Source organism: Pelobates fuscus, chromosome 5 (genome assembly GCF_036172605.1).
Source record: "Pelobates fuscus isolate aPelFus1 chromosome 5, aPelFus1.pri, whole genome shotgun sequence".
Lineage (NCBI taxonomy): Eukaryota > Metazoa > Chordata > Amphibia > Anura > Pelobatidae > Pelobates > Pelobates fuscus.
Window position 1 is genome coordinate 148,271,993 of NC_086321.1, and position 24,171 is coordinate 148,296,163.

Sequence of the window (24,171 nt, forward strand, 5' to 3'; positions counted from 1 at the left end):
AAATGGTGGCAACCACTTTCCTGCAGAAACCTGCAGATGGAATAACTATAACCCAGTTAGATAGGGGATTGAGAACTACAACATTAAAAAGATGTATTTAAGTAAATAAATAAACAAATTTCATGCCTCATTTCTTGCTATTATGCTGAATACTTCCCTAATTGGCGCCCCACACATTTTAATTCTATCGACCGTTAGCTGTTGATAATTATTCACTTTTTTATGATGACTTTGTCTGAGCTTAATGCTGTTAGTTATTAAAAATGTAAAATAAATAAAAATGTTTGTGAGGGTGAGTATGATGACCATGTAGTATAACAGAGGAATAATACCTTCCTTATGCTCCCCCCAGCCCTGCTGTTTGGTGGAGGTATGCCTACTAAACATTGAGCAGCCAACGACTGCTCACTGTACTTAAAAAGCAGCTATTGCTGCTTAGTCATTAATAAAACACAGAGGGACCTGGCTGCCAAGAGGCTAGTTTTTAATTATGGCTTTTAACATGGCTATAGGCATGTACAAGGATGTATGTGCTGGCTGTAACCATCAATGTATCCCAGGGGGACACAAGACAAGTGATTCCCCGAAACCAGCAGGTGGACCATCTCAAATACACATACCTGTGCATTTGAGGGCACCTCACAGCACTTAAATTTGCAGCAAATGCAAGGAGAAGTGTTCATATTAATGTGGGTTTGGGACACTGTATCTAAATGTGTTGAGGAGAAGCACCAAGTAGGCAGGGCAGCATCCAGAGTTACTGACCACTGAGAGCTACAGCTGAAAAGGAAGATTATGCTCTCCTTCCCACTAATGTTTTTTCCCGACTACCTACGACATTTGTAGGTGTGAATGTGTATTTGTATGTCTATGCACAACGAGGGAAGTAGCCTCTTGAAAAAATCCTCCGATATAGGTCAATATGCAATGAGAAGAGAGAACAAAGAGTATAATGTAGTGTAGTATGTAACCTATTGATTGAGGAAAACTAAATAAAATGCACTTACAGTGTACGGAGCTGATAATTAGCTCAAATTTAGTACAGCTAGGCGGCACAATGCCGGCCTATGCATATGTAGTTAGCACCAGCTAACTATGTAGGGGGCTTATCCAGTGGTATATAAAAGAAACAGAGTGCACACTCACAATATTTTGAGCCTTCTGATGGCTCCTTGTAATTAGCATGGAGTGGAATGATCCCCACTCTTGGATAAATGTAGTTGAAATCCACACCATGGTGGTATCTGAATAAAACAAAATTAAAATATTGTGCTCACTTTATAGGTTAAAAGTTATAAAATTATAGGAAATGTACTCACTGGTGCAGAGCAGAAATTTTTTTTTGCTCAATCCATAAGGTGTAGGTGGCATGTTCAACTGGTACTAGACTAACCTTTGTCAGTCAATAGGGCACACATTACAAAGAGATTAATTAAATCCTTAAAACACTAGCATATCTTCAGTCAGCACACCCAGAAGTTTACAAATTTTAAAAGCCACCAATGATGGCTATTTGTGAACATCTAGTCCGAGCAGAGTATAAAATACCCACTTAGCTTATACAAAAGTTTTTGGGAAAACCACAAGTTTGAAAATTTCCCCTGTTTATACTATAGCTCATGTAGTTCAGTCTTTAAGGGCCAAACGTTTCACACCCACGTACAGGAAAGCAATTTTGGATTAAGCAGTATGTCACTTGTTATTATTATTATTATTATAATTATGATATTTATATAGCGCCATCAAATTCCGCAGCACTTTACAATGGGTGGACGAACAGACATGTAGTTGTAACCAGACAAGGTGGACACACAGGAACAGAGGGGTTGAGGACCCTGCTCAATGAGCTTACATGTGGGGTAAAATTACACAAAAAGGTAAGGATGGTAAATTACACAAAAGGGTAAGGATGGTATTAGACTAGTGACAGTTGCAGAAGAGGAATCAGTCAGGAGCTAGTAACAGTTTAATTTATACGCTTTTATGAAGAAGTGGGTTTTTAACGATTTCTTGAAGGAGTGGAGACTGGGTAAGCATCTAACGGAGGAGGGAAGCGAGTTCCACAGGAACAGTGCAGCCCTCGAGAAGTCTTGAAGGCGAGCATCAGAGGTGGGAGTACGGACAGAAGATAGACGTAAGTCTTCAGCAGATCGCAAGGGCCTAGACGGGACATACTTGTGTATAAGGGAGGATAGATAGGTGGGAGCAGCATTATGTAGCGATTTGAAAGCAAGAACCAGAATTTTAAATGGAGCTCTATATTTTATAGGAAGCCAATGTAGGGACTGACAGAAGGGTGAGGCATGGGAGGTGCGGGCGGACAGGAAGATGAGCCTTGCCGCCGCATTCATTATGGACTGAAACGGCGCAAGTTGGGAGCACGTAAGACAACTGAGATTTGTAAATCAACATTTGTTATATACTTCATCAAGTGCCCTTGTGGCCTTGTCTATGTCGCTGAAACCATCGACAGGATTAGGATCGCCTGTCCCATCATTGCTCTGACATTCATACTAAAAAACTGGACAGACACTCATACTAAAAACTGCAAGCACACATGGCTGAAAGCAACCATTCAATGGCTCAACTGAGGGGGAGTGGGACAGAATCAATTCATTTAATGATTTGCCATTTCAAACAAGAGAAATCAATCGGCAGAAACTTTTCAAAAAACCTGAAGCAGTTTCAATATATACTCTACATTGCATGAAACCCAAAGGGTCAAACATAGATTTCCAAATGTCTAGATTTTATGAAGTAACTGCATTTTCTATATCATTGCTCCTTTCCTTGGTAGCTGGATTATTATTTGTAACTTCTTGCGTTGAGGTTCTAATATGTTCTTTTTTTCTTCTCTTTTTTTTAGAGTGATTTTATCTATGCTTTGTAGGTCCCCTGTTTTATAATTTATATCTGTGCTATACACAAATTGGACAAAGTGATGCATCTCTGTCCTGGATTAAACCATTATGTTTTTATTGTAATAAACCATATTCATTTTTATAGGGAACTATAACTGTAGTCATTTGGAATGAATACCATGGATGTTATTAATAGAAGAATGAATATATGTTTTATTACTATTCTTTTTCTGATTGTATCATTGTTTACTATTCTGGTGTCTTTACTTTGATGCAAAAAGGGTTAATCTTTCTATTTTTGTTTTATCTTAGAATGACTCTACCACTGTAAGTTAATCCATGTAGTTATACTAAGTATATGTTATTAAATGGTATGTTTGGGGGGCGGGGCCGGACCGCCAAGCTGGACGGCCGCAAGTCAGAGCGGCTCCAGCAAAATGCTACTGAAAACCCGACAAAAATAAGCATTTCCAACCAAAATCCGACTGACAGCGCGGATCCCCAGAGCTAGAGGACTGCTGGACCCGGGGAGAGGCTGGCTCATTGAGCTTCAGTCCCCTGGGGGAGAAAATCTTGTTGCCAAAACCTGGGCCTTCTCTCGCGGTGAGCGAGGCAGACGGCCGCTGCCTCACTATCCTGCACCACAGATCCTGGCTGAGGGTCCGGACCGGCGCGGATCCGGCTCCGTCCCGCCACCATGGACCGGGGGATGATCCCGGTCCTCACCCTGCAGACATGACCGCGACTCTGCTAACAAGGCCGGGGAGCCTAACCACTGCATCCAAAATGGCGGGCGCCATGTGCGTGGACGGCATAGAGAATACCTCCCTCCTAGCGCCTATTAATAGCAAGACGGCTCCTGGTGTCCAGTCCCGCCACATGGGGAAGCTACAAAACCCGTGGCAATCCTCACAACCACTCAAGCCACCATCACGAGACACAGGCGGCTCGAAGAGGCGAGAGATAGGACAGAACGTCAAGCAGCCCGCCCGGGGTGACTGCACCTTCTACCCAGCGAGACACCTTCAGTAGCGGACCGACCCAGTGCTCGCCCACCATACAGCCTGCAACAGAACAGCCCGGAAAACGGCAGATCCCTGCAAATAATACCCAGCCATTACAACATGGCTAACACCAACCGACGGATGGCCTTAAGCCGCAAGCCCACCACAGCAAGGCTGCTACCTGGAGGAACAAACGGACAAAACATATCCTGATGCCTGCTCTGAAGGACCCTTACTCCCGACTACTCAGACAACAGAGCAGGTATCGGACAAAAACAGGACTGTCCCTGAGTGGGGGACCTTGGGCCCACCGAGATGCCGACCCCATCCCGAGCCACCAGGGTGAAAGCTTGGTTCATTCTCTTATTCTCTTTCATTTACATGTAGACGGCAAATCAGCTCATTATTAACATATACTAGATTAACTGCAATGGCATAACTTAACTGTATACCACACTTAACTCAACTATTAGGGTACTGCATAAAACGCTTTAACAGACTTGCTCACTTTGCTGTGTATGTATGTGGTACTCTGATGACCAGCTCTGCAGGGTTGGTAGGCACCCTAGCTTGTTTATCACTGCGACACTCATACTGCATTCCATACCTACACCAGCATAATGTATTTTACATAGTCACTCCATACACCAGTAGGTTAAATCGCACTTAACTGCTAACTAGCCTCAGAGGATCACTCATCCCCTCTCTCTGTTGCGTTATATACCGTTCACACCTATATACATTCACACTAAGAGAGAGTACACTACATGTCTCATCTGCTTGCTACCGCACTGATGAACATAGCTTACATATGCAAAGCCTCATACCCTACTTAACTTAACGTTGATACAGCAAGTATACACTTTTACGCAGACTACAAGATATTGAATACCCTAGGCTTAACAAGCATGTTTTATGTTTAGCATTTTTATGTTCCCGCAGTTGAGGCGCAGCAGTCGCACAAGTCGTTAAACGCTTACTTATTGCGTTATCTAACTGAACTAGCTTGTTCCAACATAAAGTGCCTCTTAAAATGTTGTTATATTTGCCTTCTTTTCTTTCACTCCAGCATAATCAGACTAGCTTGTAAACCTCACTTCATTCACGAATACCTAACTTGATAACATAAGATTGTATCATAAAAAAAAAAAAAAAAAAGTGTCTGCCTTGCTTAGGAGTACCATTGTTGTTTTATGTTGCTGTGTAAGCTATTTACTGCCTGACTTAACTACTTGCCTGATATTATGTACACTGTGAACTCTACTGTTACCACTACCTATACTATAAAATTGTGCATGTTACTCGTATGTCCCTCATGTAAAGCGACGAAAATGTTTGAGGACTGCTTTTGGGGCACCTCAGGCCTGCCTGTATAACTTATATGCACTACAAAAATAAAGAATTTAAATGGTATGTTTGATATTGACTCTTCAACTTGACAAAGACCCTGTTGGGTGAAAACTTTGCAGTTGTGGAATAAATCGCTCGGTTCTTAATTTGCTGAGTAGTAAATTCATTATATAGTGCCCACATGAGGAAAAAATTGTGGATGCACCTATTTTATCTCCCCCAAAAATATTTTCAAACTACGACTCCAAAGGGTCCGTGTCCACATTTTGTCTAGGACCCAAGATGCTGTCAGTCTACCCTGAACAACATTTGAGACAGACTATTAAGCAAATGCATTAACAAAATGAAACAAGAGTAGAGTACGCAACAACAAAATGACACTGGAGAGATATAAGCAAAGAATGTATTAATAAACTGACATATGAGAGCCATAACCATATAACTCACTATACAATCAGTATACGAGAGGGAGCACTATAAGTCTCAATCACGACCCGGCAAAAGACGAGTGAGATACAGAACTCAACAACACTTAAGATTTGACATTGGTACAGCACCAGCTAGAATAGCTGCTTGTCTATATCTTCTAATAACTAATAATGTTGGCCTATTTTCAAACACTCGAGTTAGAAAGCACTTGAGAAATACTGCCCATAATATGGCATCTTCTGAGATAAATTCTGAAAAATAAATGTATACAGGTTTTACAAAAGAATGCTTAATTTAAAAAAACAAGCTAATTTCAATAGGATAACGGCATCTTTACAACAAATTGACTGGCTTGTTTCTTTATTGATATTTAGAACTATTCACATTTAGTTTTTGAACCTGAGTAGCCACTTAATATAATTGAATGGATTTTGGTTTAAGCTTATATTTAAGCTTACATTTCTAGTATAGTATATACCATAAGTTATTTGTGGTAGCTGTACACCTGTATACATATACTTCAATGTGTTTCTTAACTTTTTTCGTATATACTATAAGCCATGCAGGATTGGCAATCCTTTGAACCTACATTAGTTTTTTGGTTTTTTTTAACAGAAAGGGTTAACTTCCGTTTTCCTCTGTCTTGTTTGAGAGTGGACCTCCCCCCCACTTTAAAATAACCACAGTGATTGGTGAAACAATTACATTTGGGTTGGGCTGACCCTATATATAAACACTCCTGAGTAGTTACTCTTTTCATAGCCCTGGACGAAGGTGCAGTTATAGCGCGCGAAACGCACGTTGGGCATTTTTGTTACTTCACATTTTTTCACTTATGATTTCAGCACTTTGGCTTTAAGTTAAATCACCACATTTGGGCTGTCAGGGGTGGTAGTCGAGAGAGAGATATTTTTTAGGACTGACCATTAAATTCCCTGCATATATAGTCTGGTAGGGACTTACTTATTTATGGGTCTTTTTGCTCCTTTTCTCTCAGATGTTCGGAGTACAGCAGAAGACATCATTGAGGTAGCTTAAACAGGTCTGTGCGTATATATATATATATATATATATATATATATATGTTATTCTGTATTATTTCCACTTGTATATCACTTGAAGAGCTGTCTCAATAATTAGGGCACAATTTATACTAGATTATTATAAGAGACACTTTGTAGCTCTTTGTAGCCCAAGGGGTAACCCATAGTGGGCTCAGGTGAATTTCTCCTCCTGTGAAATGATTTAATGCCATTTTTAGTTACCATTCCATGTAGTAAGCACTTTTCCTGTGTAGAGGACCTCTTTATTATTATTATTATTGCCATTTATATAGCGCCAACAGATTCTGTAGCGCTTTACAATATTAAGGGTCAATTGTTTATACCTTAGTTGTCTGCATTCAATTTCTCCTCACTTCCTCTTTGTGTTGCAGCTAAATTGTAACTATTTGTTATTTAGTCTTATTTTATTGAAAAAAAATATTTTTTAAAAAACTATTTGTTATTTTTTCATTAGAGGGACATTGTCATTTTCTGACATGCAGTAACGAAAATATACCCCAACTCGCAGGATTCAACTCGACAAAAGACAACACAGAGGAGAGATACGTCTACCGGACCTTAGAATGGCCAGAGTCAGGAACGATCCGAGGTCAAGGGCACAGAGAGACAGCGTAAACTAGGACTAGCCGGGGTCTGGTGCACAGTAAACAGCAAGCCGGCAAACAGAACAGATAAGGATAAAGAGATAACGAAGTCAGGAACAAAGCCAAGGTCTATACGAAGGAACACAACAAGCGCTAAAGGGAACTGCAACAAAAACCACGATAGGGCAGGGAGTAAAGGGAGAGGTAAGTTTAAATAGCTTCTAAACTAATGTGATTGGCTCCTGTCATATTCACCCCCCCCAAAAGGTAAGTGTATGGGGAGTGTGGCATGACAGGGGCCAATGGGAGCCTTTTGGCAATTTAGGCTCCCACTGTCTCTTTAAGAGCGCGCCCGAGACTCGCGGCGCGCTCCTAGATTCAGGCGGGACACGTGACTACTTCTCGCGGTCACTGCCCGCCTTCCTATTGAAGCCGTCGGATGAGCCGCGCGCGGCTCGTGCAGCAGCAGGACCGCGAGCGGTTCAAAGAGAGGACCGCGGCCGGCCCCTGGATAAGGTAAGAAACACTACACATGCCCAGTTGGGCATATTGGACATATGTTATTTGAATGTACATCCTACCCTTATGTCTTGTGTTACTTTACTCCACTTCTTCTAGAATGTAAGCTCTTTGGAGCAGGCCCCTCAGGAACCTCTGTTCCTGTGCGTCCAACTCGTCCTGTTGCAAATGCTGGAAACAGTTGCGCAAACAGCGGAACCAGCTAATGACAACCCGGGAACATTTAAATTGCTGTCTTTCCATTGAATGACATCAACTTTTGAAAAAGCTTCGGAGAAACGCATCAAGTGAGGATTTACTCCATGTATTGACTTGTTTTATTCATTTATTTTATTCTTATAGTGTGCTGTATGCTCAGCATTTTAATACTTAAATAAAGTACTTTTTTAATTTATCAAGTCTGTGGAGTACTTACCTTTGCCCAGCTCCTGCTGCTTATCCGGTTCCTGTATATATCCTCAGGTGAAGATTGTACCACCTAAAGTTCTTCATACTAGCACAGGTCCTTGCTCTAAGTTGCATAAGTAGGATAATATCCTTTTTATATAGCTATTTCCATATACATACCATTGGAAATCTTTCTGTTTCTTTGCATATGTTGTCCAAATCAACTTGAATGGCTCGGGACCAGTCGGTGCTTTATCTCCTCCCGCCATCAGCAGATGATTTCGGTGTATATTGGCCTGTGGAACAGGCGACAGGAATAGTCTCACTCTGGTCTCGCTCTCCATTTCTAGCCCAGACTGCTTGGGGAGCTGGTGCCTGGTGTCCAGGGGTCTTTTTTAATCCTTTGCAGAGAACTCTTCGGGCGCTCGGATGGCAGTGTGGACGTATTTCCACGTGGGCCCCCAGCCCAGATGAAGTGTAGTGAGTCCGAGTGGTTGCAGGAAGCACTGATATGACGGGCGAGGTGGAAGTGCACTTTCGGCTGTCTATGCTCTGCCAAAACTCCTTACACAGTGTCTTGAATTTGGTCTCAAAGCTCTCCCTCCAACTCTGGCCCTTCAGGCTTGCTTGACTCATAATGTGCTCTGGTGTGTCGGCCATGCGGGATGAGCCACGTGGCAGTAAGATCCACAGATATCAGGCGTTTGCTACTGCAGGGAGGTATTCGCCCCAGCGGACACCGGGATATCCCCCACCGGTCCGAGCGGTTACAGGGCTGCAGAAACTGATTTAAGCCGTGTGGCTGCAGCTGGGAGATCGGCCACCTCTCCCCGTTGACAAGCCAGCAGACTGTTTGAGTCCGGAAGGTGAGATTGCTCTCTAGTTCAGTGCTTTTGAGGCTCAGGACAGGTCACTCTGCTACCCGAGTTGTCTTCTGTATATTTGGTCATCTGTCAGGTAAGTTTCAGTTACTTAGAAAGATACAAGAAGCTCTGTGTAGCAGGAGATGTTAGCACACACGTCCGACCATCTTGGGAGTCATTCTGCTTTATATGTCACAATGGTGAGGGAACCTCTTGTTGGTGAATTGCTGCTATATTTAGTGATAGTGAGCGCCTATCTCAACATTTTCTTGTATTATGCGGCAAATACTTGTTTGTTAGTCCACCTATTGTACAGCGCTACAGAATTTGTTAGCACTTTATAAATAATAATAATAGCATGTATGTGAACAGGTTGTCGATCCAAGGAGAAATATGATTGCCATTATGGAGTCAATATTGAATAATGTTTTCCCTTTTGTGACATTATTGGCCTTGGCTTTTTTGTCTTTTTTCAACAGAACAAAAAGTGGTGTTTTATAGGTTGAACTTGAAGAACCTAAGTCTCTTTTTTTAAGCTAGACTTCTATGTAGCAACGTAGCTATGATTATATATTATATTATTATTTTTATATATTTTCTAGCCTAACTGTCATTTAACATCAATTTATGTCTGAGTAATGTGTATTTTCACTTCTCATTCATATTCATTATTAGTATTTTGTGTCATTATGTTAAGTTGATTTAGAATTAATTGTTTGAGTGCAAGGGGTGTTTCTTCCCTCACCTGTTTAATTACTCCACTATCGTGGAGGTATTTAAATCAAGTTCTCTTGCAGCTATTCAGTCTTGAGAAAGTCCCGTGGGCGGGACGAAACGCGTAGACGTGACTGCATGTGTGGCTGGTCCCGTTTGATCTTTTTCGGCTGCCTTTTATTGTTCCATTTATTTTTTATTTGTTTTTCATTGTTCATTTGTTTTCTTTATTATTTATTTTTTACTTTCAAGTTTTATGTCTCTTACCACTTAGTTATTTTGGTTAAGGTGAGCGAGGGGTATTGTACCTCCGGACACTGGGAAGCTGAGGACTGGCGGCTATACATTCAAGGCTGCTCCATTTCAATTATACCGCGGTCTTTTGAGAAGATACCGACCGCGGTATATATCTTCATATTGCGAGTGACTTACCAGGTGTCTGTGTGAGTGGTCTGCCACAACGTTCACCGCGGTCTTTTTCGAAGATCCCGACCGCGGTGCATATCATCGTTCCTCGACGGACCCCTTTTGAAGTGGGTCGGATGCCGGCGGCATAGAATTCCCTTCAAAACCCCTCCTTTTTTCTGGGGTCTTTTCCTCTATCACCTCGGTGGGGGGCCCACACCGAGGCAGGTACTTTCTATTATTGTTTATTTATTATTTTTTATATACTTTCTATTTACTTATCATTTTTTATTGTTTATAGATATATTTTTTGTGGTTGCTTTTTTATGTTATTATTTGTTCTTTTTGGCAGCTGTTTTGATACTGTATTTTACACTTTGTACCTTCAATATAGAGTTAGGTGACATATTAAGTATCTATATTGCACTCTGTATTGTGTTACATATTTAATAGAGAAAGTTGATTGGTACATTGTTTACTACAGTGGATCCGTGCACACATTGTGATTTTTTATTTATTCAATGTTTCCTTTGATTTTTTAAATAAATATATTTATTGTATAAGTGTTATATCACAGTAAATACAATAGTAATTTTCTCATATATTTATTCTTGAGCGCACATAGTTTTTTATACTTTTTGAGCTACCACTCAATTTTAGACGCTTGTGTATGTATGTAGCTGCCAGTCCCAAATATTTGTTGTTTAATACACCTTGTATCCATTTTTTCTAACGTAGCTATGATTAAATAAAGCACCTTTCATAAACTATAAACATCAGTAAGTAACCAGGCATGTATCAGTACAGAACTAATTAAGGGTAGAATTCACCTGTAAACTGACAGTGTACATATATTGCAAACAATTCAATAACTAACACATTAGATACACTGTCACTGAACTCGCCAACTGACAGACATTTGATATAAATGTATATAGAACTCACCAACAAAGCAGACACAGTACATATACTATCACACAACTCAACAAATTACATTTTACACATCCACACAGAGGCCTAGAAGAAATGTCCATTAATAAAGAGAATACAATTTCTAAAATAGACATGACACCTTCAAGGGAAGAGTTTCTTCAAGAAACAAACTAGTACAGGAGAGAGATCACTAGTGAATAATAAGATAAACCAGATCAGTACTGAATTAATGGGTAACCTAGCAAAGAGTGCAATCATGTAAATTGTAATCATGTTTTGTATGAAGTGATGGAAGGTTTACAGAACACTTGTATAAAGTTTGCAAACATTCACACACAAAACAAGAGGCACCCTGACATTGACATCCAGCCCAAGTCAGAAAAGATTATAATGATCAATAAAGGCAAGTGGCAATAGGAAGGGAGGAATATAATCATTTCAATACAATACGACATAAACAAAGGAAAACGGAAAGATATCAAAAACATGACAGTGCCACTTCAGAAGATCATCGTTACACTAAAAAAAAAAAAGGCACTAGAATGAATAGTCCGACAAAGCAGAGAGGCAAGTGAAACACAGCACACCTTGTACAGCAATTTTTCCCCATTATCTTACCCATGTCCAAAGGGTGAGATGAAGTACAAACAGCAATGAACTCTGTTATCTTGAATGTTTTTCCGATTCAGTCCACTCTCATCCCGAAAATATTGCTCGAATTGCTGGTCTATGTAGTCTGTGATGGCCTTCCAACTGTTGTCAAAGGAAAAGTAATGAATAACCGGGTTACAAGACACACACTGTAATAGTGCACTCACAATCCACTTACCATTCGTTATTATTGACAGCATCGCCAAAGCCTGGTGTGTCCACTATAGTTAGTTTCAGTTTCACTCCTTTCTCCTCTATATCCACAGTGTGCTTTAAAATCTCTACTGTTTGACTAATACGCTCTACAAAGGAACAGATCAACACATTGTTAGGCCACAGGCTGCTGTTATAGACGTCAACTTCAATTTATACAGTGATGTCACCTGGTGAGCAACTGAACATATGGCAAGTGTCACATGCAGCAATTCGTTATCAATGCCCAATAATGAATGAGAAACCCTTAAAAAACTATTTATAATGTTTTTTTATAATCCAGATTATTTACAAATTACACGTGAAAGCAGACCCCAGGCTTCACAGCAGCCATAATCCTCAATCTACAAATCTCACTCGAATAATTTTGAAGTTACAGAATATCAAGAATCCTTTCATATCACTGCATCACTGAAAGTGTAACATCAACTGCGTGCAACATTCTTACTGCAACCATTAGTTATCAGTCACTAATTATGTTCCGGACAATATAAATGAGGTATACTCTGGTCGGCCATAAGCTTTTCTGAAGAGGTAGGTTTTGAGGGACCCCTGAAAGGATTGAAGACTAGACTGGGGGATAGGAAGCTCTTCCAAAGGAAAGAGGCTGCTAGCAAAGTGTCTTGCAAGCATGAGTTGGCTGTAAGGGTGTGAGCAGGGGACAGGAGGAGGACACCGGCAGAGCAGAGAAACTGGGGAGGGGCGTATCTTCAAATTAGTGATGAAATGTACAGTTGTTTATAACTTTAAAGGTAAGGGTTAGTATTTTGAATTGACTATTGTAGGGAAAATGAAGCCTTTGTAAGGATTGACAGAGGGGCGAAGTGTAAAAGGAGCGACATGGCAGCAGCTTCCATTACAAACTGTAGCAAGGCTGTATGGTTTCTGGGGAGAACAATTAGGAGAGAATTACAATAATCCATGCAAAAAATTATTAGAGCATGAACAAGCTCCTTAGCAGTAGAAGGGGGCGGACGCGGGCAATGTTTTTAAGGTGGAATCAGAAGGATTGGGCAACAGACTGGAAATGAGTTGTAAAGGTGAGGTCAGAATCAAAGATAACACCAGGACAGCAAGCTTGCAAGGATGGGCCAATGCAGGTAACATTAACTTGTAGGGAAAGCGAAAGAGGGGGAACAGTATTATGAAGATTAAAAGTAAGCAGCTCAGTTTTAGAAAGATTGATTTTTCAGGAAGTGGGAGGGCAAATAGAGATGGAAGAAAGGCAAGCATTGACACATTGAAGGGGAGCAGGGGAGAGATATGGGGAGGAGAGATATATCTGGGTGTCATCCACATACAGGTGATAGTGGAATCCAAAGGAATTAAGTTTGCCAAGAGAGGCAGTATAAAGAGAGAACAAATGGGGACCAAGAACAGCTCTAGAGCTGGAGAGAGAGGAGTGTGCAGAAGCATTGCATTATGGGTGTTTACAACTCCCCTGCTGGGACAGATTTTATCTTTTATATCACAACTGAAAGGAAATTAATTTGTCAGGTAAGATATACATTTTGGAGTTTTTGCAGCAGAAAATTATTTTATTTTATATGCCATTGTTCTTATATGCCACCTTTATTTTGGAGTACAAAAAGAGGCAAAGTACATGGATGGTGAACATTCAGAAAGTAGTATTGCTTAGTAAGACATAACTGGAGGCCCACAGGTCTGTTGTAATATAGAAGGAAAAATAACACTTTTCAGGAAAAAATTGTAATAAAAGTTGAACAATTTTTGAACCAATCTCCCTTCGCCGCAAGACACTTTGCAACAAGCATGTCAAACTCACGGCCCGCAGGCGTCAGCGAGGGAGCTCAGTCTTCCTACTCCTCACTCCTTCCTCACGCGCGCTGTCTGTAGTGATGCCGGGTGCCAGAATATGACGTTATTCTGGCCCAGCATCACTAAACTGCACACGTGAGGAAGCAGTGAGGTGCAGGAGGGATATCTCCCGAGAGATTATCTGTCTGTCAGAGAATGCGTGTGTGTGTGTGTCAGTGAGTGAGTGTGTGTGTCTGTCCGTCTGTGACTGTCAGTGAGTGTGTGTGTGTGTGTGTGTGTGTCTGTTAGTGAGTGTGTATCAGTGTGTGTGTCTGTGAGTCAGTGAGTGTCTGTCAGTCAGTGAGTGTGTCTGTCAGTCAGTGAGTGTGTCTGTCAGTGAGTGAGTGTGTGTCTGTCAGAGAGCGTGTGTGTCTGTCAGAGAGTGTGTGTGTCTGTCAGTGAGTGTGTGTGTCTGTCAGTGAGTGTGTCTGTGTGTCTGTCAGTGAGTATGTGTGTCTGTCAGTCGGTGAATGAGTGAGTGTGTGTGTCTGTCAGAGAGTGAGTGTGTGTGTCGGTCAGTGTGTGTGTCTGTCAGTGAGTGAGTGAGTGTGTGTCTGTCAGTGAGTGTCTGTCTGTGTGTCTGTCAGTGTGTGTGTGTATGTCAGTCAGTCAATTAGTGCGTGTGTGTGTCTATCAGAGAGTGAGTGTGTGTCTGTCAGAGAGTGAGTGTGTGTGTGTCTGTCAGTGAGTGTATCAGTGAGTGTGTGTCTGTCTGTCAGTGTGTGTCTGTCTTTGAGTGGGTGTTGGTCAGCTTTGCGATGGCCGCAGCTGGACAGTGGAGGACCTAGAGGTGCACGGAGGCACGCAACGCCACGTCATATTCTGACGTGATGTCAACGTGCTCCACCTTCACAGGGTTTCAAGGAGTAGCGGGAGGATCCGCTTTGGCACAGGGTGTGGATGGTGCCATTGGGGGTTTACCAGAGGCTGGACTCAGGAGTCGCATAGTGGCAGCGGCAATGTGAGTAGACTCTGCTTGTTGGCTAATATTGTTTTTTTGGTTTTTTTTTAAACAAGGGCCGGGGTTTAGTGGAGGGGGTGCAGGGATTTAGTAGAGGGGGATGCTGGAATTTAGTAGAGGGGAGGGACTCGGATTTGGTATAGAGGGGGAGATTGGGGTTTAGTAGAGAAGGGTGCTGGGGTTTAGAAGAGGGGGTGCTGGGTTTTTTTTTTTTTTTATACTGTACTTTTCAAAACAAACCTATGTTTCTATGAAAATTTAAGTTTGGCTTTTATTTGCGGACCATATAAACTTAAACCTTGTTTATTTGGCCCGTGCCAGCCTTTGAGTTTGACATGCTTGCTTTACAATGTTCACATACACATATTTGGGAAAAAAGTTGGGTCATAAATAAAATAAATACAAATAAACAAACAGATTAAATTATCTATAATTTGTAGAGGGGGGAGTTTGTTTACCTTCTGCATTTAGCAACTTCCTGTCCTTGTAAAGATCTGTGAGAAATAGACTGTTCACTAATGTAGATTTTCCAAGGCCGGATTCTCCTGCATGGACATACAAAACATTAAATTACTGTTGTAACACACCTAAGACTTAATAGATTTCACAAGTATACAACTGGTCTATATATATATATATATTGCTCCTAATCATTGTCACGGCAGTGCTGATTTAAGTATATTAGGCAATTTGTCTCACCGGCCACCATGAGTGTAAAGTCAAACCCTTTCTTCACAGACTTTCGGTGAACTTGATTGGGTAGTGTGGCAAACCCAACATACTGCTTTTCTTGGTCCTATGAGAGATAGTGAAAATGGCAAATTAGAGAGACTTGAACCTACAGAAAAAAATGATAAAATGCTTCAATTTCTCTTCCTACCTGGACTACTACTACTCCTGGTCCTACTGTGACCGAGAAGCAGGCATACCAGCTGTATGTGTACAACGTCTATTTTCTTTGTCTGTACCAGACTTCCCAAAACTCCGGCCCTCCAGATGTTGCTGAACTAAAACTCCCATGATTCTATGAATGAAATAGATAGGCTGAGAATCATGGGAGTTGTAGTTCAGCAACATCTGGAGGGCCAGAGTTTGGGGAAGCCTGGTACTATACAAACTAACAAGCACTTTGTTTGGTACACATAAAATGTGAAATGTATCCAAGATTTTCTTGGCTGTAGAACTACATTTGCTTGACAGGGTGTAACAAATCCAGTTAACCATTTCTAGAAGGACAGATTTTCAACCACTTCTACAAAGAATCAGAACAAGTCACAAAATGCCTTCTCTGCTCTACACACAGGCAAACTGAAATCTAAAATGAACATTTTCTCAATTTAGAAGTGACAATGGAAGAATTGCAGATGATCTGCTTTGTTTTGGTTCTAATATATGTAGATTGTCCAGAAACTATCATATAAGTCTTTATAAGACAGGACAAAGGGCAAACCAAACGGTGGGTAGACATAGAACACACAATTTTTGGAAGAGATCACCCGTCTCTCTACATGTGGGTCCCTAAACCATACAGACCCCTGCCCCCCCCAACCGCCCCCTCCATCACTCACTCCCTGGACCTATGGGACAAACTACAGACCAAATATGACCAATCCTCTTTCCTCTCCCCAATGACCCCGATCTGGAGGAACAGACTGTTCCCACCAGGACTAACCCCGAGGCACTTCGCTAGCTTCGACCAAAGAGACATGGACAGGCTTAAGCACTTATACCTAAACAATAAGGTGATACAATTCTCGGAAATCAAAGAGGCGGACACGCTGACGACATTTGATCACTTTAGATTCATTCAACTACGCAGCTTTGCCTCAAACCCGATAATTCAACAAGCAGGCACAGCAACGCCCTCCCGATTCGAAAAAGAATGCACACACTGCCCGACCAGACGGGGACAAATCTCAGACCTGTACACATCCATAGCAGCTCACCCCACTCAAATCACACTCCCGTACATAGCAGCCTGGGAGAAAGACCTAGGACCCCCGGGAGACAACACTGACTGGGCTGACATCTGGGACGCTACAGTTACTGTGTAACTCACACAGAACAAGCATATAAGATGCTATTCCGCTGGTACCTTACGCCCAAACGCTTAGCAATTATACACAAAACACCCGACACTTGCTGGAAAATGTGCGGCGAACAAGGAACGTTCCTCCACTGCTGGTGGACTTGCACCAAGATCAAACCCCTGTGGACGCAGGTCACTGCTCTATTGACAAAAATCTTGCACAAACCGTACCCACTAGACCCATGGGCGCTGCTGCTCTCCAGGCCCTTGGAAAACCTAACCAGAGCAGAAAACAAACTTAGTGCCCGTATCGCCCTTGCAACAAGGAGAGCAATAGCGGAACTATGGTCGACCACCCGAATCCCATCACCAACGATCAACACCAAAAAAATATTAGATCACATACAAATGGACAAACTTACGTCCTTGATCCATGACACACCTCGACGCTTCCACAAAATCTGGGACCCATGGATCGAGGGAGACACCACACTGCCATGGTAGCGCTAACATACCCAACAAAAGACCCGCCACCTCTGGAATATGGGCCCACCAATACACACGATTAAAATGGCCCGCTAACTGTAGGGTCCCCATAGAGCATACCCACCACCTAACCCCACCGGGAACATCGGGCTGGGATCCCGTGCCGTACCTCACCCTACCTAAGCACCCAAAGTATCCCCCACCGGGGAGAACTCTCCAGAGACTTACTCCCCACCCAGGACACCATTACCTCACCCCGATACCAGGCTCAGATACTTAGATTCCCCAATATATCATGACACACAAGCCCGAACACACGCAAACCCGAACTACAAAAGACGCTTGTGACTCAGGTCCAGCACTGACCCCATGAAACAACAACACAGACTTTATACACCATAAATCTCGACGACCAACCGCATCTTCTCTGGGAATCGCAGAGGGAGAAGTGGGAGGAGGGAGGGAGATAATAGAATGACTACTCCCGGAACACAACAAAGACTCCCTAGAAACCACAGAGACGCACCAAGCCACACGGGTGTGCACTGGATAACGATGATATACACCAAGACAGCCAAGGTCCACCCACTATCACTGTTGCTCCCCCTCCCTGCCATACTAACTCTCTCGCTTTCAACACCCCGTTGAGAGACCAAACCCTTCCCAACGATGGGACAAGCGGACGAATATACGGGAAAACTATTCAGAATGTAAAACATAAATGCTCAGGGGTGAAATACACACCACCACCCCTCCCCGAAATTCCCCTCCTGTTACCACACCCCCACTTACTTGGGATAATTACAGCAAAATCGAATAGGGCAACCGTACCCCCTCCCCTTTCTAGTTCTGTACCCTTCCCTAACCCTTAGAATCAAAGCAGCAACAAATGTTACATATGTAGTACAAACGTACTAACAAACATCTGATAATGTAACCAATGAAAGACCTTATCCTATAAGTATCTCATGTATGTCTGTCATTCACATGGTAATTAAGCTTTTTGATCTTTGTAATAATAATAATCTTATTCCCTTGTTTCCTTCTGTACCCCCACCCCAATGACAATGAAAACGTTATAAAATATGACAAAAATAAAGAATTAAAAAAAAAAATAAGACAGGACAAAGGGAAATAATACAGAACTAGATGCCATCAGGCAGCAAACACTAGGTTCTAGCAAACCCTTTTTACGCCATAAAGGAAATATGAAAAAGTATTTTTATAAAGTAGGTTGCGCCAAAATCTGATTGTACCTCTTCTCAAATATATCTACCCAAAATGAAAAAATACAAAATGGTGAGACAGTGTGAATTACCACTTAAACAATTTTTTTTTTTATTCTAGTGTTGAAGTGGCAATGCAGAAATTGTGTTAAAGTTTTGTGAACATTTTATACAGCTACTGAGAAAAAAATAAAATAAATATGTTGAAACCATGTGGTGTCAGCATCCAATAAATATCTGAGATGTCTACAAATGAGATACCAGAATACAATCTGGCACTGTAAAGGGAAGATATTGTTTGACCTGTCCAGTAATGTGAAATGCTGTCTATATAAGGAGGAAGCCCAGGTTAGTTAGATATCTTCTAGTTTGTTTTAATTAAAGGGATATTATAGGCTTTTATGGTTTTGTGTATCAATCATGCCCCATGCAGTCTCACTGTTCAATTCTCTCTCATTTAGGAGTTAAATACCTTTTGTTTCTTTTTATGCAGCCTTAGCCACCCTGGCTGTGACTGACACAGTCTGCATGAACATAATTGTTTCCTTTTCAAACATATGTTAACTTACTTTAGAAGTTGTATCTCCTGCACTGTACATTCAACTGTAATCACACACAGGAGGATACTGCAGGGTCTAGTTAGCTATTAATTGATGGACGCATATCTCTTTTCAGCCTATGTAACTTTGTGACTAACTATGTAACTATGTAATTCTATGTAAATTCTAGATTAAACATACTTTGCAATATATTAAGTTAAATCATTGGATGTCATTTTACATAAAGTTTGTAGGAAGGCTGTGCACATTACATGCAGGGAGGTGTGACTAGGGCTTCGTAAACAAAACAATTTAACTCCTAATCTGCAGAGAATTGAGCAATAAGATGCGATGAAGGGATATGATCTAGACACCAAAACCGCTTCATTACGCTAAAGTTGTTTTGGTGCCTATATTGTCCCTTTAAACAAAATTACTTTTGAGCAGATGATGCCAAGTACCAACACAAGCCATGTGCAGCATTTTATATTCGAATATTCTGTAAGACATATCTAATCACAAGGTCATCATAATGACTTAAACATTTAGGGGTTTGCTTCACATCCTACACAAACACTGGGTCAGAGACTCATATGTGATTCTATAGACCAATCCTGGCAGACAAATGTTTGGTGATGGTGAGAAGCCACAAAGTGGTTTTCATGTACCACGTTGTTGTCAAGCTTTTTTTTTTACTAGAAATTACAGATTATTTATTCCAGGCAACTACCCAGACCAGCCATCTGTTACTGGAATTAATAGCCACAACTTACCATATACTGTACTAATAAAATGTATAATTAAACAGATTGAGGCATACCATCTGGCTATGTAGAAACCTCCAATTGGGGATACATACCAGGAGGAGATGATAAACCAGCCTGCTGTATTGAACCTATAACCCCATGAACCATAACTCAGAAATGTCCATGATAGTGATTGGCCCCCAACCCATGGTCACCTTAGATTGCATTGTATCTAATCCAGTGAATCTAATAAACTGGAGACAATGTTTTCAAGGTTTTCCATAGGCAAAATGTTAAACAAATGATTCTTTTATGCAACACTCACAGCTGATAAAATTATGAATAGATTGGATACATTTTACAAGAAAGAAATCTTGTCACAGACACTCAGCATCATACATACTTCCCATGGCCTAATGTGGGGAACAAGGGTATTGTATTACAAGTACTTGAGTTAACATGTGTAACCCTTTCATGGTTGGGGGCAGGGAGTACTAATGTTTGGCACTGCACATTCAGCATTCAAGCACTCAAAGGGTTAAGCTAAATAATTTATATATTTTATTTCTTATGTAAACTTCTTATACAGGGCAGTTTCTAAAGACTTAAAAGATCAGTATTTTTAACACAGCATATAAATTTAAATACAAACCATTTTTTGTAACTTTCAACAACAATTACATTAAAATGTTATTTTAGATAGAAATAGAATTTAGAAAATAGCCAATCTTTTTATGAATTGAATTTTATTCAATGGAAGCCTGTGTGCATAAAATGTGAATTGTGAGGAATTAAAAGTGAATTTCACATTTAAGCTAGAACGTTTAGAATTTTCTTTAAGTTCCAGACAATTCAAATTTTATTGAATAACTTCAAAACAAAAGTCACCAAGTAGATTATAGGTTTATGTCAAAAATAACACAGAAGCAACGATTACATCCACAGGTAAGAAAAATGTGGGCCCTGTGGTCTGGCTTCTTGTCCATCTATAGTAAGATGTATTTTAGGAGGGACCGTGTGTGTGAATGTGTATGCTGAATATTTTGGGGAAAAAATATTTAACAGTTTTCTCATTCCACATCTGCCGAGGGGATGCTTTACGATCAACTACTCTTTCTGTTAAAGCTATTAAAATTTTACTTTGGAACTTTTTTTTTTCAAATGATTGTCTCTCTATTTAGGAATGTATTGGTTTGTAAGGCTTCTATAACATCCACTGTTTTGCCTCTTCTATTTGATACATTTTAAGATTCTACTAAAGAAATATATTTTATGATGCATTTCTATGTGGGTATTCAGAGCCTGTATATATACAATGACAACCAACACAGGATCCCATACATGACATGCATATCCTATCTGTACCTTTAACAGTAACGTTGAAGTAAACTTACAAATACAAGTAATTATGTAGCTTTGCCCAATTCTGTACCAGCCCTCACCCCCCTCACTCTTCATCGGCAATTCCCCTTTGTCAGTTCTTGCAATAATGTCATTCTATAAAAACAGAATTTTCAAAAAATGCTAAGCTTCTAGAGTGCCAAAAATCTGATCACGCATTCATTCTGAAACATCTCCTTCTCTCGTCCCTTCCTATTTATTCTTTCCGGGCTCTTTCCTCCATTTGTAAACACTCCCTCTCTTTCTGTAATTTATTAACTCTCCAGTGTGCCACAAGTGCCATGTTAATCTGTTTTTCTGTGCAGAGACTTGCATGGCACAGACACAACTGCAATTAGTAGATCAGCAACATACCACCATACCAGAGTCAGTAATTCACTATGTACAACCATTAATATATAAATGCTTTGTGTGTCTACAGTAACATTTCTCGGTCCCCCTTCCTGTTTCCCATATTACTATTTTGCACCTATTTTCCTGCAGATTACCTTGAGTTTCATTGGGTACTTTCTCTGGGTCAGAGTTCTGGGAGTTAACAGTCTCTCAGCCAAAAGTTCCTGAATTATGATGGCATCCATACCCACAAGCAGCGGCTGTTCTCACAGTAGTCACCAAACACACACACATCCCTCCCCTCCCACAGTTGACTACATCCATATGTCTGTCTGTCTGTATGTGTGTGTGTGTGTGTGTGGGTGGGTGTGTGTGCATATGAGCATGTTTCGTTGCCCTTCCCAGCCACTACTCTGGAATTTCCTGTAGCTTTCCATTGGAAAGAACTTGAAGTTTATAGACTGCGTTAATCAGAGTGATAGAAAGAAGAAGGAAGGAAGTCATTAACCCCTTAGTGTGCAGCCATAATCAGCACTGAAACAGTTAACTATGCTGCCAGCAGATTGAGCTGCAATATAATAGGATAGCTGCACTAACAGATCAGATCATGTTTATTGAAGGCTGTTTGAACTGGAAAGATTTTCAATAAACAAAGTAGAGATCATTGTGCTACTACAGTTCCCATAATCCTCAGACATTTTCCTGAAGCAAAGTAAAGATAATTGTGCAACTACAGTTCACACCATCCCCATACATTTAGACACTAATAAAGCATTTTATTTTAATTTATAAATAAAAATAAATCAGAGCACACGTTTCATCATTCATCAACATTAGAATGTGAAGCTCTCTCATCTCATTGAAACATTCTACTACTGAGTACACTGCTGCTGTTGTTATTTTGACTCCTTTTAATGTAATGGGTTTAGAAACATGTACATGGACATGGCATTTACTTATTATGTAGCTATACCATATTTTCTGATGCATGAAGCTCCTATGGAAGGGGTGCCCAAAAGGTAGATCCCCAGATGTTTTAAAACTACAGCTTCCATGATGCTTTGTCATTCGAAAGCTTTCTAAAGGCATGCAGAGCATCATGGGAGTTGTAGTTCTACAACATATAGAGACTTATCTTTGGGCACCCCTATTCTGTGGCATATATTTTCCATGTATGGGTTCGATGTATGTTAAGAAAAATGGGGATACTTTGATAGATCCTTTCTATGATTAATAAGCAATAGAGTAGAAGGGAAAAGAGGCATATTTCCAAAAAATAAAAAAGTTAAAACGCATGACCTTCTGATTTTTGGATGTTTTCTTGAACCTTAAAGTGGCTCCATAAACTCTATGGAACATCATATGGAATTTTAAAAAAAACTGTCTGAAATCAATTTGTTCAGAAGCTTTTTTTAATGCAATTAAATACAATATTTGCAGCTGGCTTTTGACATTTGGGACACAAACCATCATCTGAGAGATTAAGGAACTATGTCCTGCAGAATGGAAAGCTGGGAGCTAATCTGCAAAACACAAAAATTTACTGGCTGCTGCTATCACATGTTCTCTTCAGTTTTAGTTGTTATCTTTAATTTTGAGAATGTGGAGGATTGTGAAATTATTGCATACCGGCCAACCTCCCAGTTTTCAGCCCTTGCCCTGTCATTTTGGGTTTGATTTACTATATATAACTCCTGGGAAAACCAGGAAACAACATTTGACTCACTCAGAACCTCTCTGCATAACCAGCATACTTCAACATTGCCTTGTGCATGCAATTCTAAAGGGGGCTGGCCAGCACGACTGACAATCAGCATGGCATCCATACAGGCTGATACTTACACCTTTTTCGGCAATGCCTACCACTCATCGTGCCATCAGCTATTCTCAATGCTTCACACTCCCTAGGGCTTCCATCACCCACCCATTGTCCCACTTTTACACCACCCAATGTTGGGAACTCATCACCTTAAAGATGACCACAAGTAAAATATAAACAGATCTTCAGGAGACAAATCCAGATAGATTTGCTTAGACAAATAATAATATTAAACTATTTGCACTATTATTTAAACTAACTTGTGAAAATACATTTTAAGGATGTAGTGCCCTTTATCCTAGCAAAGGGTTATGGGTATTGGAGATTAAGAAATGTGATAAATATTTTGTCCACCCTTGCATCGGGTTTGGAGGGCCGCCCGGGACATCCTACAAGCATTAGCCGGCATAAAATCTTCCTTCCACTTATGCTCCATAACATGATGTGGAAGGGCGCCACTCAGCTCAACCTCACGGGGAGCTTTCAGGTCCTGTTCCCCCAGGCGTCATCCTGTGAGCCTCACCAGCCTTGAATTGAGCTACTTGTCCGTCCCAGGGGACAAGAAGAACTAGGGATATCTTGGAGGTGTGCCCTTTTATAGGCAGGGAGGAGGGAATTAATTTAATTATTTTCATTTGCAGAGCTTCACTTAAGGAAGTGACTACCCAATTGTTTGCAGTACTGCCACTTACGACAGGAAAAAACACAATTAAATATCCAAAATCAATGCTGCTTTAGTACACAACTATAATAGGCAAGTACAGGTTTAGGCTCACCCAGGATCCCTACATAGGAATGAAAAAAAAACAACAGGAGATGGCATCCATATACACTTA

At 40.8% G+C, this 24,171-nt stretch overlaps 1 protein-coding gene across 7 annotated transcripts in view; it reads right to left on the minus strand.

Moving 5' to 3' along the window:
• The window catches only part of SEPTIN5 (septin 5), a 62,028-nt gene that overhangs the window by 13,964 nt on the left and 23,893 nt on the right, over positions 1–24,171 (minus strand). For 5 of the 7 annotated variants that reach the window (XM_063454451.1, XM_063454455.1, XM_063454452.1 and 2 more), the window contains 4 exons: positions 15,456–15,552; positions 15,215–15,301; positions 11,943–12,066; positions 11,732–11,866 (listed from right to left, as the gene is read on the minus strand). In XM_063454451.1, the coding sequence (XP_063310521.1) occupies positions 11,732–11,866; positions 11,943–12,066; positions 15,215–15,301; positions 15,456–15,552 (443 nt within the window). Of the gene's footprint in view, positions 1–11,731; positions 11,867–11,942; positions 12,067–15,214; positions 15,302–15,455; positions 15,553–21,671; positions 21,843–24,171 lie in introns of those variants that run through there. The other 2 variants (XM_063454453.1, XM_063454454.1) reach the window with 2 other exon arrangements.